The 15,996-nt window shown below is 36.5% G+C and overlaps 2 protein-coding genes across 3 annotated transcripts in view; one reads left to right on the top strand and one right to left on the bottom strand.

The window, feature by feature from the left end:
* The window catches only part of LOC106882357 (45 kDa calcium-binding protein), a 26,112-nt gene extending 20,346 nt beyond the window's left edge, over positions 1–5,766 (bottom strand). The window contains exon 1 of the mRNA XM_014933010.3: positions 4,988–5,766. Within this exon, the coding sequence (XP_014788496.2) occupies positions 4,988–5,424 (437 nt within the window). The 5' untranslated portion in view covers positions 5,425–5,766. The remainder of the gene's footprint in view (positions 1–4,987) is intronic.
* Positions 5,767–6,795: 1,029 nt separating this feature from the next.
* The window catches only part of LOC106882358 (cyclin-L1), a 28,975-nt gene continuing 19,774 nt past the window's right edge, over positions 6,796–15,996 (top strand). Inside the window, exons 1-3 of one of the 2 annotated variants that reach the window (XM_014933011.3) lie at positions 6,796–7,022; positions 8,717–8,791; positions 11,581–11,690. In XM_014933011.3, the coding sequence (XP_014788497.1) occupies positions 6,819–7,022; positions 8,717–8,791; positions 11,581–11,690 (389 nt within the window). In that variant the 5' untranslated portion in view covers positions 6,796–6,818. The remainder of the gene's footprint in view (positions 7,023–8,716; positions 8,792–11,580; positions 11,691–15,996) is intronic. The other variant, XM_052976992.2, reaches the window with a different exon arrangement.

Here is a 15,996-nt window from a genome sequence, read left to right as displayed (position 1 = left end):
GTGGCAGAGGGTAAGAGAGATGTGTGTGTGTATGTGTTTGAGAGAGATGGGACAAACACCAACGCATTTAACCGTTAAAACAATTTGCTTATTAACGCAATTCAGTAGAGTGACAAGAAAAATAAAACTGCAGAGTGTTAAATAAAATGTTTAAATGTTTTGAAGTGGAATTAGTAATGCAGGGGGAGTAGTTGTATGGCAAGGGAATTTACTTCATAACAACATAGTTTTGGGGCTCAGTTGCATTGCATGGCACTTTTAGCGAGGGTTTTCTACTACAGCTTTGGGTTGGCCAATCCAACAGGCCTAAGATGGTCAAAGACTTAACATCAAAGAGTTGTTCTTTTTTTTTTTTTATGACAGCATATTTTTTTTATTCAAGAGGTGTGGCTGTTATTTCTGGCAGAACCAGTGGCTCTCTAGAGGCCCTTTTGTTGACTCAGTCGAGTAACAATTAACCCTTTAGCTTTTAGATTAATCTATCAGATATAATACATTATTTTGAATTGATCACACACCAACTCAAAGCTGAGATTTCAATGACATGACTTTTTATCTTTAGAACGACATTGTAGGGTAAGTGTGAGAGTTGGCCCATTTAAATGCCAAAGGCTTAAGTGGAAATAAACACAACATTGATGATGGATTATGACTCTATGACAAAATACGTCATTCTGTCAACTCAGATAAGAAGGGAATTTGATAGAAATAACAGCCAAATTTCCCTCAAATCACATATTGGATAATGTCTCCCTGATACAAAATAGATTCCTCATCCCCATGTACCACAAGCTAGAAACAGCAACCAAATCTCCATTTAATCAAACATTGTAGTCCTAATACTAAAAGTAAATGGTTGTTGAATGAGTTAGAGAAAATAGCCAAATCTCTCTCAAAATCATAGTACTGGATAATGGGGTCCTAAATATAATATTTTTGGAAAAATATAGACGTTTGCTTCGCAACCACATGATGTTGCATTCAGTCCCAATGCATGGCACATTGGCAAGTGTCTTCTGTTATAAGCGCCAGGCAGACCAAAACCTTGCAAGTGAATTCAGTAAAAAGAAACTGGAACAATCCCGTTATATGTACATATCATCCTCATCTTGTTCCGTGGTGACATGGTTTAGTAGACCATTTGATAGTATCCAACAGATCTGAGGACTGTGTAGCATTCTCATCTCTCATATTTTTGCAACCACTACCATCAACATTTGCTGTTTTCCAGTCGCCTTTCACTTCAACTCATATATGTGTGTGTGTGCATCTAGTGGTAAGGCTCCAGTTCAGAAGTTCTGGACTTGTGAGGAGTGTGAAGGCACCCCTTCGTTACCATTCCTCCCAGGTCTGTTCTGACCAGGAATGGTGGTACTATCAGGGTCCCATGTATGGGTTAAATAGATTTGACAGGAGTAGAGGAGGCTCCCGTTATTTTTGTCAAATCCGTAGGTAAGGTAGCTCTTCTAGGAGAGATATGCTCTAGTATAAAGTTTGCAGTCAAAGTAGCCCCATTCATCTTACAATTCTTGTCACTGGAACCTACTATGGTGACCAAGAGGATGGCAAAAGTGTTGTACAAGCTTTTGTCACTTAAATCCAATGATGTACAGATGTCTCACTGTTCATTAACGTAAGATGGTTACTATCTGACAAGATGAGGCAATCATCATGTACGTATGTATGCATGTTGTATGATAAACAAAAACTGTCATCCATCCGACAGCTGTACACAGTAAAATCACCAGGAGTGAGGGACTTCTAGCTGCTGTCACAGCATTCCTCTAGGAGAGGAACACTCTGACGTAAAATGTGTGGTTTCATGTGATTACTGGTCATCTCACTTCTGCCTGTCACTCAGCATTAATCACGGAGACTCAGAGGGTGGTACTCATGCAAATGCTTATCACTGCAATCCAATAATGTACAGATGTTTCTTTATGGTGACCTTCTTTGTCATTCCATCAATTGAAAGTCCTAAGGTGATGGAAGAAAATGTATACAGACCTGTCCAGTTGGTCATTCAGATCTGCAACAGGAAAAGTCATCTGAAACACCATGATTCTATAATCCAGTGATTCTCAACCATTTTTTGCCCTTTGATTCCTATTTTCCTATACCGCATGGTTCCGGGTCCCATTCCACTACCTTGGGCAAGTGTCTTCTACTATTGCCTTGGGTCAACTTGCGAGTGGATTTGGAAGAGAGAAACTGAAACTGAAAGAAGCCTGTTGTATCTAAATATATATGTATGTCTGTGTGTTTATCTCCCCACTACTACCACCACCACTTGACAACCATAACTTAGTGGTTTGGCAAGAGAGAGTGACAGAATAAGTAACGGGTTTAATAAAAAATAAGTACTGGAGTCGATTAATTCCACTAAAAATTTTGCAAGGTGGTGCCGTAGCATGGCCACACAGTCTAATGACTGAAACAGGTAAAAGACAATTACATTAAACCAATCTAAACTTTCGAAAATATATTTCTACAAAATGCCATTTTAAAAATATGAATTTTAAAGAAAGTTAGGAGGAAACAAAAAGGGTAAAGGAAAGAATGATCCAGCCATTCATCTTCTCAGTCCACTATTCCTAGAAGTCCTCGGGTAGCTCCTTCATATGGTTCTATCGAAAGCAACCGTCATTACGCTTTCTTGCTGGATTCCAAAGCGTGGCCAATTGAGACGATGAACATTATCTAATCATCTCACTCCTCTCAATGTGCTTTTTTAAAAAATATTATCAACATAATTGCATTCTTCATTCTCGTACACATATCTCTGGAAATTTCTATTAAAAACACATTCCTTCGAAAGTTATGCAAGAACAAAGTCGTGGGGTACTAATTTGTAGTTATGCCGCGAAAACCCGCAAAAGCTGCCGGGGTTTGGGACGTCAAAGGTAAATACAGAACGCAAACCATTTTGTCTAATGTCCTGATAGTCAGGCCAATCGACAGTCTTGGACTGGTTCTTTATTTTATTAACCACTCAAAGATGAAATTGCTCCCTCCAAAACCTTTATTGCATCCGTTGACAACAGTAAAGTTGACCTCGATGGGATTTGAACTCCGAACGTAAGGAGCCAAAACGTACATCGTTAGCAGTTGCCTCAAACTCCAAATTTCAGAGTTAAACAGATGGGTTTTGTGAAGGGAAAAGGTTTTATATATATATATATATATAACTTTCTCAATGGCTCAGTGTTGTTGATATATATATATGTATATATATATATATATATATATATATATATATAGTGGAATGTATACAGGAAATAAGAGGCTGACAACAGCAACAACATTGTAATAACATTTACAGTAGCAACAACACAGAGCCATTGAGAAAGTTTCATATGTGGTCACTAGAAATAACAGCTAAACTGTATATATAACAGGTGTTGTTATGGTAGTAGTGTCACAAAACGTGTGCTGTCAGCATCATAACGACATACAAGCTCAATGGCTACTTCCATTAATACGTTCGACTTTAATCCGACTTAATCTGTTTCTGACTGTCCATTATCAGATATAAAACTAGATTATATACGACCAGATTAAATATAAGGATGTTGCAACAATAGAATTAATATAAATAAACTTTACCTACTTTAGTGTGGCTTGTATTCTGACTATATTCACCTGTATACACCCACAAGACACAACCCTGATTCTGCTTATTTGGTTTGTGTGTGTGCGCGCGCGTATGTAATACAGATTTCAAATTTTGGCACAAGGCCAGCAATTTCGGCCCGTGTTCAACCGGTACATATTTTATCGACCCCGAAAGGATGAAAGGCATAATCGATCACGGTGAAATTTGAACTCAGAGCGTAAACACGGACGAAATGCAAAGTATTTTGCCCGGCGCGCTAACGACTCTACCAGCTCCCCGCCCTATGCATATAAATGATACACAATTTAAACGAGTTAACTTCTAGGTGTCACACAACATGTTAGAAATAGCAGCTAAATCTTCCTCAGATTATATTAGATAAGGTGGTCCCTAGATACACTGTGGTTGACAAAAGTTTAGACTGGATAACTACACCTGGAACACAGCATCATAGCTCTTCTAGATAAGCGCTGATCTGAACTGGACAATGTTACCCCACACCTAGCTACACAACATCTCAATAAAAGGTTGGATGGTCACAGCTCAAACACCTTTGATAATTGCTCTTCTGGATGAAGTCTGCCCTAAAGTGGACAATGTTGCCCTATACCCAAGATACACATCTGAATAAAAGACATGGATGGTCATAGCTCTTCGGATGAGGGCTGACCTGAAGTGGACAACGTTGCTCTACACTCAAGATGTACAGCATTTAAATAAATGACAGGATGGCCACAACCGGAACATCTTTGATCATAAGTCTTGTGGATAAAGACCTGGCATTTTTTTAAGCCAGCCGCCCTCACGAACATGTACCATGCTTGGTAACATGTACCATGTATTCGCAAATTGTTTTAGGTGCCAGACAGATACCCGCTTGATTCTCTCAACCTTTGACTAGCACTTGACAGGTTACTCATTTACAGCCGAGTACATTGGGCCAATGTGAAATGAAGTGACTTGTTGAAGGAGATCTCAACATGACGCCCAGTCCAGTAATCGAACCCAGGACATTATGATGTTGAGCCGAACACACTGAGGCACAAGGCCACGTACTCCAACCAACATGATGTAGGAGGGACGGGTTTTAAACCACCACACAACAATAGAAATTCTTTCTACTACAGGCACAGAGCTTCAAATTTTACGAGTGAAGCCTAGTCGATTACATCGAACCCAGTGATTGACTGGTACTTATTTTATCGACCCCATAAGAACGAAGTGGTGACTTTGCATCTTATCCTTTCCAGATCAATAAAATAAAGTACCAGTCAACACTGGGATTGGTGTAATTGACTGGCCTTCTCTTCTAAAATTGCAGGCTTTGTGCCAAAATTTGAAACAACAACGATGATAAAAATAACAACATACTTCTCAAAGACTTCATCAAGTTTAGCTCGTCGAGCCTCATACGGCATTTCGTCCAAATCCTCCAGGTCTCCCATGAATATTTCCTGTCGGAACCTCTGGTTTAAATGGCCATCTTGTTCCATTTTCACACCGTCCAAGTGGTCAGGTACGGCCAGGTTATCGACAGTATCCATATTCAACGACTTGGCCGTAACCAGGCAGCTGGACAAACACCAACTGGACACCAGAACGAGAACCAATATATTCAGTATACTCCTGTTGGTAAAATAACCCGACTGCCACCTGCTACAACTAACATCGGTGTTGTGGCTGGTATGGTCATTAATGTTGTGACAATCGCTGATGGTGTTGTTATTGGTAATGGAAGTAGTGGCTGCCATGCAGTTCTTTTCTTTCTCTCTCATCGAACTGTTGTGATCTAAGTTAGTTGACAGCATGATTACGTTTGTTTGTTCAGGGCTTCACACATCTACATACGTACTGAGGTGTGCGCGTATGTATATACTGTGTGTATATATAAGAATGTGTGCGTGTGTATATATATATATATATATATATATATATATATATATATATATATATATATATATATATGCTCTTTGTGTTTGTCCTAGGAGAAAATTAAGGTTGTGTCGTATATAATCCTGTGTCAGCGGTTTCTAGGGTAGAAACGCGATTGTTTTTGTTTGTATATGGCTCAACTAAAAAGCTGTCTCCTTTTTTATGTATTCAGCTGTCAACAGTTAAAGAAATTCGGGTAAACAATTTTATATGCACCCGTATATATATATATATATATATATATATATATATATATATATATATATATATATATATATATATATATATATATATATATAACAAAGTTTGCAGTAACAAGGAAGCAGCCTTAACAGCAGCAGCAGCAATAATAATTAATATGAGATAGTATTAAAGACTATTAGACGGGCTTTTGCGTCTGTTAGTCGGTAGGTAGGTGTGTTGTTATAAGGCACAGAATTTCGGCTGAGTGAAGCCGATCTGTGAGTGAGAGATTTGCAACGTGGCAATGACACACCATGGTAGTTAGGACAGAGCAGCTCTATCATTCATAATTTCGGGTGGGGGTTTCGAATCTCTCACCATCCTACTACTACTTCCGTTAGCTACCTCCCCTTCTTCCTTCCACCATCACTACTGGCACTGCTGCTACTTCTCCTTCTGTCTGTTTCTTTCTTCCCCTTCATCCTTTCCTCTTTATCACACTTCAACTACATAACCGCATATCTCTATCTTTTAATACATTCTTCCTCCGCTCCTGGAAAAAATCCTTTTTTATCCTCTGTCTAACCTTAATTTATTTTTTTTACAAAATAAATATAAACATAAACATTACATAAAATATTTTTATTTGTTTTCAATTAAACAGCTAAAGTGAGTAAATATTTCAGTTCAGTTTTGTTTAATTCAGAGACAAATATATATATATATATATATTTAAATATAAGCCTGCAAAGAATTTGTTATATTTTACTGTATATAATATACATACATATAAAAATATATATCGAATATATAGTGTGTATATTGAGTATTTATGTTGTATAAACTGAATATGTTCTATTATAGTGTCGATAAATAAGGCGGAAGAATATGTTAGAGTGTTATAAATCCGGTTGAGAGAATGAGGTGCAGCAAGAGTAAGAGTTAGTGAGAGAGAGAAAAGAGTCAGTATGCGAGAAAGTAATAGAAAGAAAAGAGTTAGTAAGCGAGAAAGTAATAGAGAGGGTAAGAGTGACTGAGAAGGTAGGAGGGAGCGAGAAAGAGACAAGACTGTAAGGTCCTAGTCAAGATGTCGGAGAACAAACAGCTTGTGTCTTCTCGTCGTACTTTTAGCAAAGTAGTGATTACTTTAGAAAATATTCTACTACCAGAAGAAAGATTGTCGCCAACACCATCTATGCAAGATGGTCTAGCATACGAGGTAGAAATAGATTTACGTATTATCGGCTGTGAGATGATACAGACTGCTGGCATCTTGTTGAAGTTACCTCAGGTAAGGTGGACGACGCCATCTTTGATCCTCTCACATTATTTCCATCACGTTTTTCCACTCAGTTTTATGCATCTCTTCTCGCTCCTTGCTTTGATTTACATACAAAATATGTATCTTTTTTCTCTGCCATACACTCTATTCCGATTACAATGTCTCTCTTACTCCTTCACGTCTTTTAATTCTCACTCAACCTTTTTCTACTTCGCTATTCTCGGTCCTTCTTGTCTGTCGCCGGGTATCCGAGGCTTTTACCCTTCGAAAATTCAAATTACTCTTCCCATTACACATTTTTACTCATATATATAGTTAAATAGAAGTGTATAAATGCGATTCCTTATTCAAGACATACATCATAACCAATTGATGTATATATATATATATATATATATATATATATATATATATATATATATATATATGCTATAAATAGTTTTGCTTAATAGCTTCATTAATTCTGAGAAAAAAAATATAGAAGCAGGCACTCATATTAGGTAATGGAGTTGGTATATTATTATTTAAACAGTTTTATAAAATTTAGTCTTCTCACTCATACCACACACAAATGGTTTCATCTTCACCTTCCAAGTGTGGAAAGGTAAATTAACGGTCGTTATACATGGCCAAATGGATTGATATTATATCTATATATGGGTACATATGGGTTTATATCCTTGGGTAGAGTCGCGGCCAAAAGAGTAAAGACCAAGGATACTCGCTTGCTATTTTCTAATGTCTCCCAATTATTTCATAATTTCTAATTCACAAATACAGAATGCATTTCCCTTCCTTATTTTCACACTTTCCTTATCAATTTAAATGTCTCTTCAATCCAATATATATTTTATGTATCAGAGATCCCACATATACGCCAGATTATATGCTAACCCCTCTATCATGTAACATTCAGTCTCTTTTTGTCAACATCGCATCCGATGGCTTTTAAAATATCTCTGCACATTAAATTTCATGTCTTTCTATTGTAGCTTCTTAGTCTCTCTCATCATATATTCATATTCTTTCTATTTCCTAACCCATACAAAATATACATCAAACTTTATATCCACTGAGAAATATGTTATTTTAAATAACCTTTTTATGGTCTATTTGATAACTTTAATTCAATTTACAAAGCAGCAGTCGCTATCTTAACCTTTTCTCTATTAAATGTACTAAAACTAGACCAACTCGGTGTAAACCAGGAGGTCATCATCCTATGTACAGACTTGATCAGTAACTCAACCTCATTGTTTTAGATCCTGCTTAATATGTTTTCACACAGACCCTTGCTAAATTTCCTCTCATTCCAGTTATATTCTCCCCGACTTCACAGAATGTTCCTCTCTTTAAATACCAGAATTCAAAATACTCCTCTATGGTACCATAATACCATACTGATCTCCCCCCTCTCTCTCTTGCTGCTTTAGCAACATTATTCCTTTATCCAAATATACTACTATATATGTATGAGAACTCCCATTAGATCATCACTAGTTGCCTCAGGTTGTAAACTTACGGGTGAGGAGGGGGTGCCCCCCCACCATATTTCTTGAGATTTTCTGTTCACCAGCCCAGTAACATCTCTCTCTATTTATTATTATGCTAACATTATTATGTCCGAGCTACATTTTCGGCCCCCACCACTATACAGATCATTATCATCATCATCTATTTGTTCCTTCTTTCTTTTCATCTAGGTTGCAATGGCAACAGGACAAGTCCTATTCCAGAGGTTTTATTACTCCAAGTCATTTGTGAAACACAACATGGAGGTTAGTTTGAAATATTCAGTTTTCAGAATCACTTTCATTTCTCACTTGGAACAATTCTCTTCATTCTATATATAGCATGTCATGATGGTGCCCGTTACAACTCGCATCAGGAGCTAGGGGACCTCTATCCATCCACCCCACTCTACTCACTTTCTCCATATATAAGCATGCTGTATGTAACTTTGGAGTTGATCATGAATTTTTAAAACAGCAACATATTAAAAAAAAATTTATAGTTGTAATAATTTCTTAATGATGAAAATGATTAGCTGTTCACATAACTATCTTAATTTTTTTTCTCTCGTATGTATATTATATATATATATATATATATATATATATATAAATGAATAATCGTTATGGTAATATAAATGCATAGGAATTCCACAAGGTGCTTTTATTGAAGATGGGAGTGTGTGATTTGAGAAAGATTTTCTTGCTATTTTTAGTGGATCGAGCTTATACCACGTAGCTCTTGGCTGATGGATTTCGTTAGAGAGTTCTGAATTCTTTTGACATTATATAGGATGATTTCGGCCTGAATTGTTGAAACGTTGTTTAATTTTAAGTGAGTATTGGTCGTGTGACATAAGTATATATCATCCTGTTTGCTGTAATGTCCCGAAAATAGAAACATCGAAGCCATTGAAATATTTCTTTGCTTTGTTTAAAGCTGACTTTTTTCGGAGGAAACCGTTGGTGTTTTTTTTCTCTTCTCTCCCTCTCTTTATATATATGTATATATACACAGTGTGTTGAACTATAAGAAGTAGAAATAATTGAAATTTAGCACGTTCACTTCATTAACTGATTAGATTTTTCTAGCCTGTATTAAGCGATCGTGACGTTGGTAGATGAGTGTGTATGTGTGTATATATGTGTTTAATTATAGGTATGGAATTAATTGTATTTTTATATCGTTCATTAACTGTTGATAATCATGTGTGTGCATGTTTCTTATCTCAGTCTGTTATATATATATATAATTTATTTCCCCCCCCCCCTCGAATGATGTTTATTGTTTCCCCCCTTATGTGGCGAAAGATGTTTTTCTCTGTTGTAATAATCCATGGCAGCAGTGGAATGGCTGATGGGATTCCATTTCATGTTTGAATAGATCGATTTATGTTTTATTATTCATTTTATTACATGAGCAATTACGTTCAGAAACCGGCGGCCATGTGGGAAACAACGGTTGACGTGTTAATTCCTTCCCCAATCCCATATCACACAGCATATGAGTGTCGCAAAAGGAAATGGTTTCGTCCACCACAGTAGAGCTGGATGTTAATGGTGTTGTGACAGCATCAAGTGTTTCGTCTGTTGTATCGATCCCGGATGTATGAACGAACATCCGGCATTGGGAACCTTGACCAAATTCTATCCCGTAAATGTATAAAATAATACTAAAGGCATATCTTTCCCGACATCCTACATATTGACCTCCTTTTTCTCCTCGTGTCTACTTTTTATATTTTGAAATGGTTCGCTTCTGTTCTAGTAGTAATGATAATAATAATCGATTGCAAATGGTTCCTTTATTAAATTAGCGGTATAAAATATTATTGTATAGTGGAGGTGTTACTTAGCTTCTCTGTTCAGTCCTGAGACATTCCACGCGTGACCATCCTGTGCAGCCACTTTTTTTTTTTTGCGTTGTATACCTTTTGTATCTAATTATATCCGTTGAACGATCGGGTACACAATGCTCTGTTGTTAGCGACAAATAAAATGTTGAAGTTTTGAATGGTGGATCATAGCAGAGAGAAAGAGAGAGAGGAGAGCTGTGTGATTTGTTAGCTATGGTCGGTGGTGGTGGTCACTGATACGGTGGAGGGTAGGTAGGATGGAAAGAATATGGTTTATGTGTGTGTATACATTGAAGTTTATTGTTGGTTAATTTGAATTGTTTCACGTGTTTGCGAATTTATGTCCCCCCCCCCACTTCCATCCTAGATTTGATGATCCAATATGTCTTCCCACCTCGTCTCTTGGCTATCTGTATTTAATTGATTCTGTTCTGTGAGCTTCGACGTACTTCCGTTTGTATGTTCTTTGTTCGATCATCGTCGTTTGTGTATATGTGTAATCGCCACCACCCGTCGATCTGTCTCTCTATTGTCTATATATAGACGTTGGTAACTAATTGCCCTACTTACCACCGGAAATATATAGAGTATGACTGGAGTTGTGTGTGCACACATATGTGTTTCGTGCGTAGGACCATCTTCCGACTCGTATATATAATCTTATAGTTCCAGCTCGGAGGCTGCGGCTACGCTGGGGCACGTCTCTACAGTTAAGCAGACGGCCCTAATCCAATTTAATAATTTAAATCAATGAAATTGAGGCATGGTGTGACAATCTTCCTCTCTGCGATTCCAGTGGATGTTTGGATTTCCTCGCCTTCCTCAACATCCATTTTTCACTCAGCCGGATTTCTTCTCCTCTTCCCTCCTTCTTCTTGTATATATATGCGTCTTTGACGTCGACTGAGTACGGTTATTTTTGTGGGGGGGGGGGGGTAGTTTCTACCCACTCCGACTCGTGTAACAGTTGGTGTGTATCGCTGCTGACTCATTTGTGAGATAGATGTTCTGTAGTTGGTGCGTGTATTCATCGTCCACTGCCAAAAAAACATTTATCGATAATAAATGATTATCCATTGTTATAAATAAATCAAGGGTTCTGTGTTTTATTGCCAAAATGTGTTGCTCAGTGAAGTAGTTGTAGGAAGTGTTGTGTGCTTTGACTCCCTAAAATCAGCACTGATTGCTATGTTGTTACAGGTAGTAGCAATGGCTTGTATGAACCTGGCGTCGAAAATAGAGGAATGTCCTCGAAGGATTCGAGATACGATAAACGTTTTCCACCATATAAAGCAGTTACGAAGTGGAAAGTAAGTATTGTCTTCAGTATATTTTTATTTTTTATCATTTTTATTGTTGTTTTTAAATGCCATAGTGTTCTATGTTATTTGCAATAAACTAGCTCAGATCTAAATTTAACGGATTCAAAGAATCCAGGAAATTAATTTTGGTCATCATTATGGTGTGACTATTGATAGGCCTAGTCCTACTCTCACTCTCTCTCTCTCTCTTTTTGAGAAGTGAAAAGACACATCTTTGTGTCTCGTGGCATGGATTAAGGCTTTTGACTTGTCACGTGAATTTTTCTGTTGGCACAGGGATCAGCTAGTCTTTATATCCAAGGCTGGTATTATTTCAGAGTCAACATGTTTGAGTAAAAGGACCATGTTTCATGGTTAGCAAGTATTTTCTCAATGGTTATTGTAACAAAAGATGTCCTCCCACGAGAGACTAGAATGTTTCTGGGAATAATGAGAAAAAGCGGAGGGTGGGTGGTTAGTTGAGTGGGACTGGCAGTATATGTTGACCAATTCTGTTTTTTCAGAGTGTCCTGTCCTTATTTTCACTAAAGATGGAATAATTTTTCACAAGCACTGGGACAGTGGATAAATTTAAAGAAGAGAGCTGGAGAATTGTCTTACTGAAAAATGTCAAATATGCCTAGGGCCTCATTGCTGGTCCCCTAGATAATGAAGAGTTAATTGGTCTTGGTGACCCTACTTTAGATGTTACAGTTGTTTAGTTCATCTCAGTTCTAATTGAGTATATAGATCTATGATAAAAGCCAATCCAGATATGACAATCCCTGTCTTTTATCCAGACAGTGTGTCTAGGGTTACATTATCTTATATTCTTTTTGAAGACAGTAGGTGTGTTTTGAGGGAGATATGGTTGCTTTTTCTAGCAGGTCGTGTAGAGGTTTCCCTCAGTGGCTTGACCCAACATGTAAGTGGTTAAACAGAAGTGATGACCTCCTAACTATAAAGAAACATTTGTTCCAGTAATTTCTATGTAAATATTGAGATCTTCATAAATCCTTCCCTCCCTCCTAGGAGTTTGAAAAAACTTAATATATGTATATATATATATATATGAATATTGAATGTGTGTGTATATATGCAAATTGAATGCATGTTTGTGTGGACATGTAATATATACATATTATGTATAACATAATATGCATATTGAATGTGTATGAATATGTATGTATAACCCTGTTATTTAAATATTGGTTGCTTTTTTGCATTTTTGCATTCTAAGTAAACCTGTTTGCTGATAACGGGTTCGATATATGAGAAATTGTTGTATAAGCATGAAACACCTTTTTAATTGGAATAGTATTGTTATTAAGGCTGGAAGCTGGCAACCGTCAGTGTTGAACAAAATGTTTTGAGGCATTTTTTCTGGCTCTTGATGTTTGGAGTTCAAATACCGCCAAGGTCAACTTTGCCTTTCATCCTTTCGGGGGTCGATAAAATAAAGTACCAGTCAAGTACTGGGGTTGGTGTAATCAACTAACTTCCTTCACCCTAAAATTGTTGGCCTTGTGCCAAAATCTGAAACCATTGTTGTTGTTGCTATTGTTGCAACCAATTTTGCTGCTGCTCCCATCTCAAATCAGTTGACTTTGACTCAGATTTTCCTTTTTTATTTTTTAAAATTTTTGTTGCACTTTTTTCCTCAAGTATTTATTTCAGTATAATTAATTGGTGTAATTGAGTGTTTTAACTCACTTATGGTCAGTATATGGATATATATATACACACACACACACACTAAACTGTTTCCATATGAAATGTCATCTTTTCTGCTTTTCCATCCATCCTTCCCCCAGTATTTTTTTTTTTTTGTCAAAGGTGGTGGTAGGGTGGTTACATTATTTTTTAAAATTTTAATAAATATTTGTCTGTATATTGTTAAAATGTATGTAAAATGTGTTAACTAGTTTTGCTTAAATTAGAAGATGCTCATCTATTTATGATGTTACTGTTGGTAACACTTGACCATCTCTGATTAGGTTTTCTTTTTTGCTGCATTGCACAGCTCTAAATGGAGTGTCAATGATGTTACCTGGCTGATCCTGTGTGGTCATGGGCTAGACACGTCGTCTCCTCCACTGGCTTTACCTGGCTCATGAACCACATCCTAGATGCCATGGTTTGTATATTATCTGCACTGTCAGCAGAACTCAGAAACTGTGATGGATTTCCCTTCTCTGTTTTCTTCTTTTTTTTTTTCTTTCCTTTCTTTTTCTTTTTTTTTTCTTTTTCTTTTTTTTTTCAAATCTCTTACTCTACTGAGTTGGAGCATTGTTTTGCATTTAACTGATAAGTATTTCTTATGGTTACTTACTTTGTTACAACAGAAACGAAGGAGCCTCACTCTACTTTCACATGTTTTAGATAAAATAATAATTTAAATATTGCAGACATTTATTTTTAATTTGTAACAATATTTTTTTAAAAATCTTAAATATAAATGAAAAAAATATGTATGTATAAAAATTTATTTAGTGTTAAAGTTTATACATTAAAGTTAGTCACTGTAATATAAAACTATTTTTTAATAATTTTATTAGATTATTTACATTTTTGGTCCTTTCAATTTTTAACAAAAATACAATATTTAATTTGAAATAAAATTTGTTTATTTTTGTCTGCAACTTTATAATTGAAGAAAAAAATTATTTTAATTTAATTCAATCCTAAAATTAACTTTTAATAGTTGAAGTATATTTGTAATTTGTTTGACAAAATGTGTAAACAGGGGCGGCTTCAGTCGAGACTCAACAGTAAGGAATTTGTCTTCTGGAAGATCTCTCTGCAAATTCATGTCATATATGTTATTCAAGTTATTCTACCAGATAATGAATGATAAGTGGTGCGTGTGTGTTTGTGTGTATTTATCATGGGATACAAACGATTAGCTACAGGCATGGGCTCAGGCACAACTCTTTGCTACAGTTCATGCCTTTTAGGGAAAAATCAATTTTACATGAACATCTTTCTGAAGGACTTAAAATTTTGTATAGTTAATACTTTAACCCTTTAGCATCCAGATTACTCTGTCATGTAATGCTTATATATTCATATTATTTGGATTTAATCCTGCATTATCTCATAGCTTCAAGTGATTGTTTGCTTTTAGAGTGATGTTGGGTAGGTGTTGTGAGGACAGATTTGGTCTGTTTTTAAACATAAAACAGAATATTCGAGCTGGACGTGGCCAGTTTAGATGCCAAAGGGTTAAACTGCAAGCCTTTGTTTTTTTTTTCCCCTCTCTAAACACGTTTTGCCAACATGCTGTTACATTTAGATTAGTGAAGTTGTGATGGGCATGGTGTAGAAAATATGTGGCAGGCACGTGACTGAAACAAATAAAAAAAATAAAAAACTAGATGGTAAGTGGTCTGTGCTGTACATGGATTCTTAGCTGATCTCTACAATAATTCACATTAGTTGGTAGGTGGTTTATACTGCTAACTCTTGGTGCATCTGTACAGTACTATACTTTAGATGTCGATCCTTCAAGCAAGGGTGGTCTTAATGTATGTTATCTCCTGGTCTGATGCCTTTCTTTAAGGGCTCTCTTCCCATGGACAGTTTTCCTCCCTGTCTGCCAGATGTTAAGCATTGTTAATGCCTATCTTCCCTTTATCCAAATCGTTTACATCAATTTGGGATGGGGGTTTTTTTCTTTCTCCACTTTACTGTTCTTAAAGTCACAAACATGTATGGTATCCTTGAAGGATACACATAGCCATACCAGGGCAACAGTCATTTCTAAATTAAGTAATGGTCCCCTTGTAAAAGTTGGTTGGTTGAATGTGCTTAAACTGCTGATAATCCTTGATACTTGAATGTATCCATGTAAAAATCACTCTGGAGGGTAATGTCCCTGTCTCTACCATCGGACCATACAGATGTGGATTTTGTGTAATGGGCTCAGCTGTAGTCAAATACGTCTATATTTCAAACAGCTATTGCTTTCAATCCCATTTAATGGTATTCCAAAGACCAGGGCTACTCTGTTTGAGAAAGGTGTGGTATGCAGGCTTACCTTGTGTGTGTGTGTGTTTCTCCTTATCTTGTCTGCCATGAGTAGGAACTTATTCTGATTTCCATGGTGTATAAGTTACAAAGAGAACAATACTAACCTCTGAATAGGGCTCTAGGGGAAGACTCCCGGTTTCCCCTTGCTATTACTTGTGCTCATTTTCAGCTGAGTGTTCTGCAGCAATATAAAATGAAATGTTTGCTCAAGGTCACAACATGCTGATCATATAAGATTGTGAATCCACTTTGGTCACTAGGCCAACTATTTTCTACATACATT

Source organism: Octopus bimaculoides, chromosome 26 (assembly GCF_046866305.1).
Source record: "Octopus bimaculoides isolate indiv1 chromosome 26, ASM4686630v1, whole genome shotgun sequence".
NCBI classification, from domain to species: domain Eukaryota; kingdom Metazoa; phylum Mollusca; class Cephalopoda; order Octopoda; family Octopodidae; genus Octopus; species Octopus bimaculoides.
This window is presented reverse-complemented; position numbering and strand designations above follow the sequence as displayed.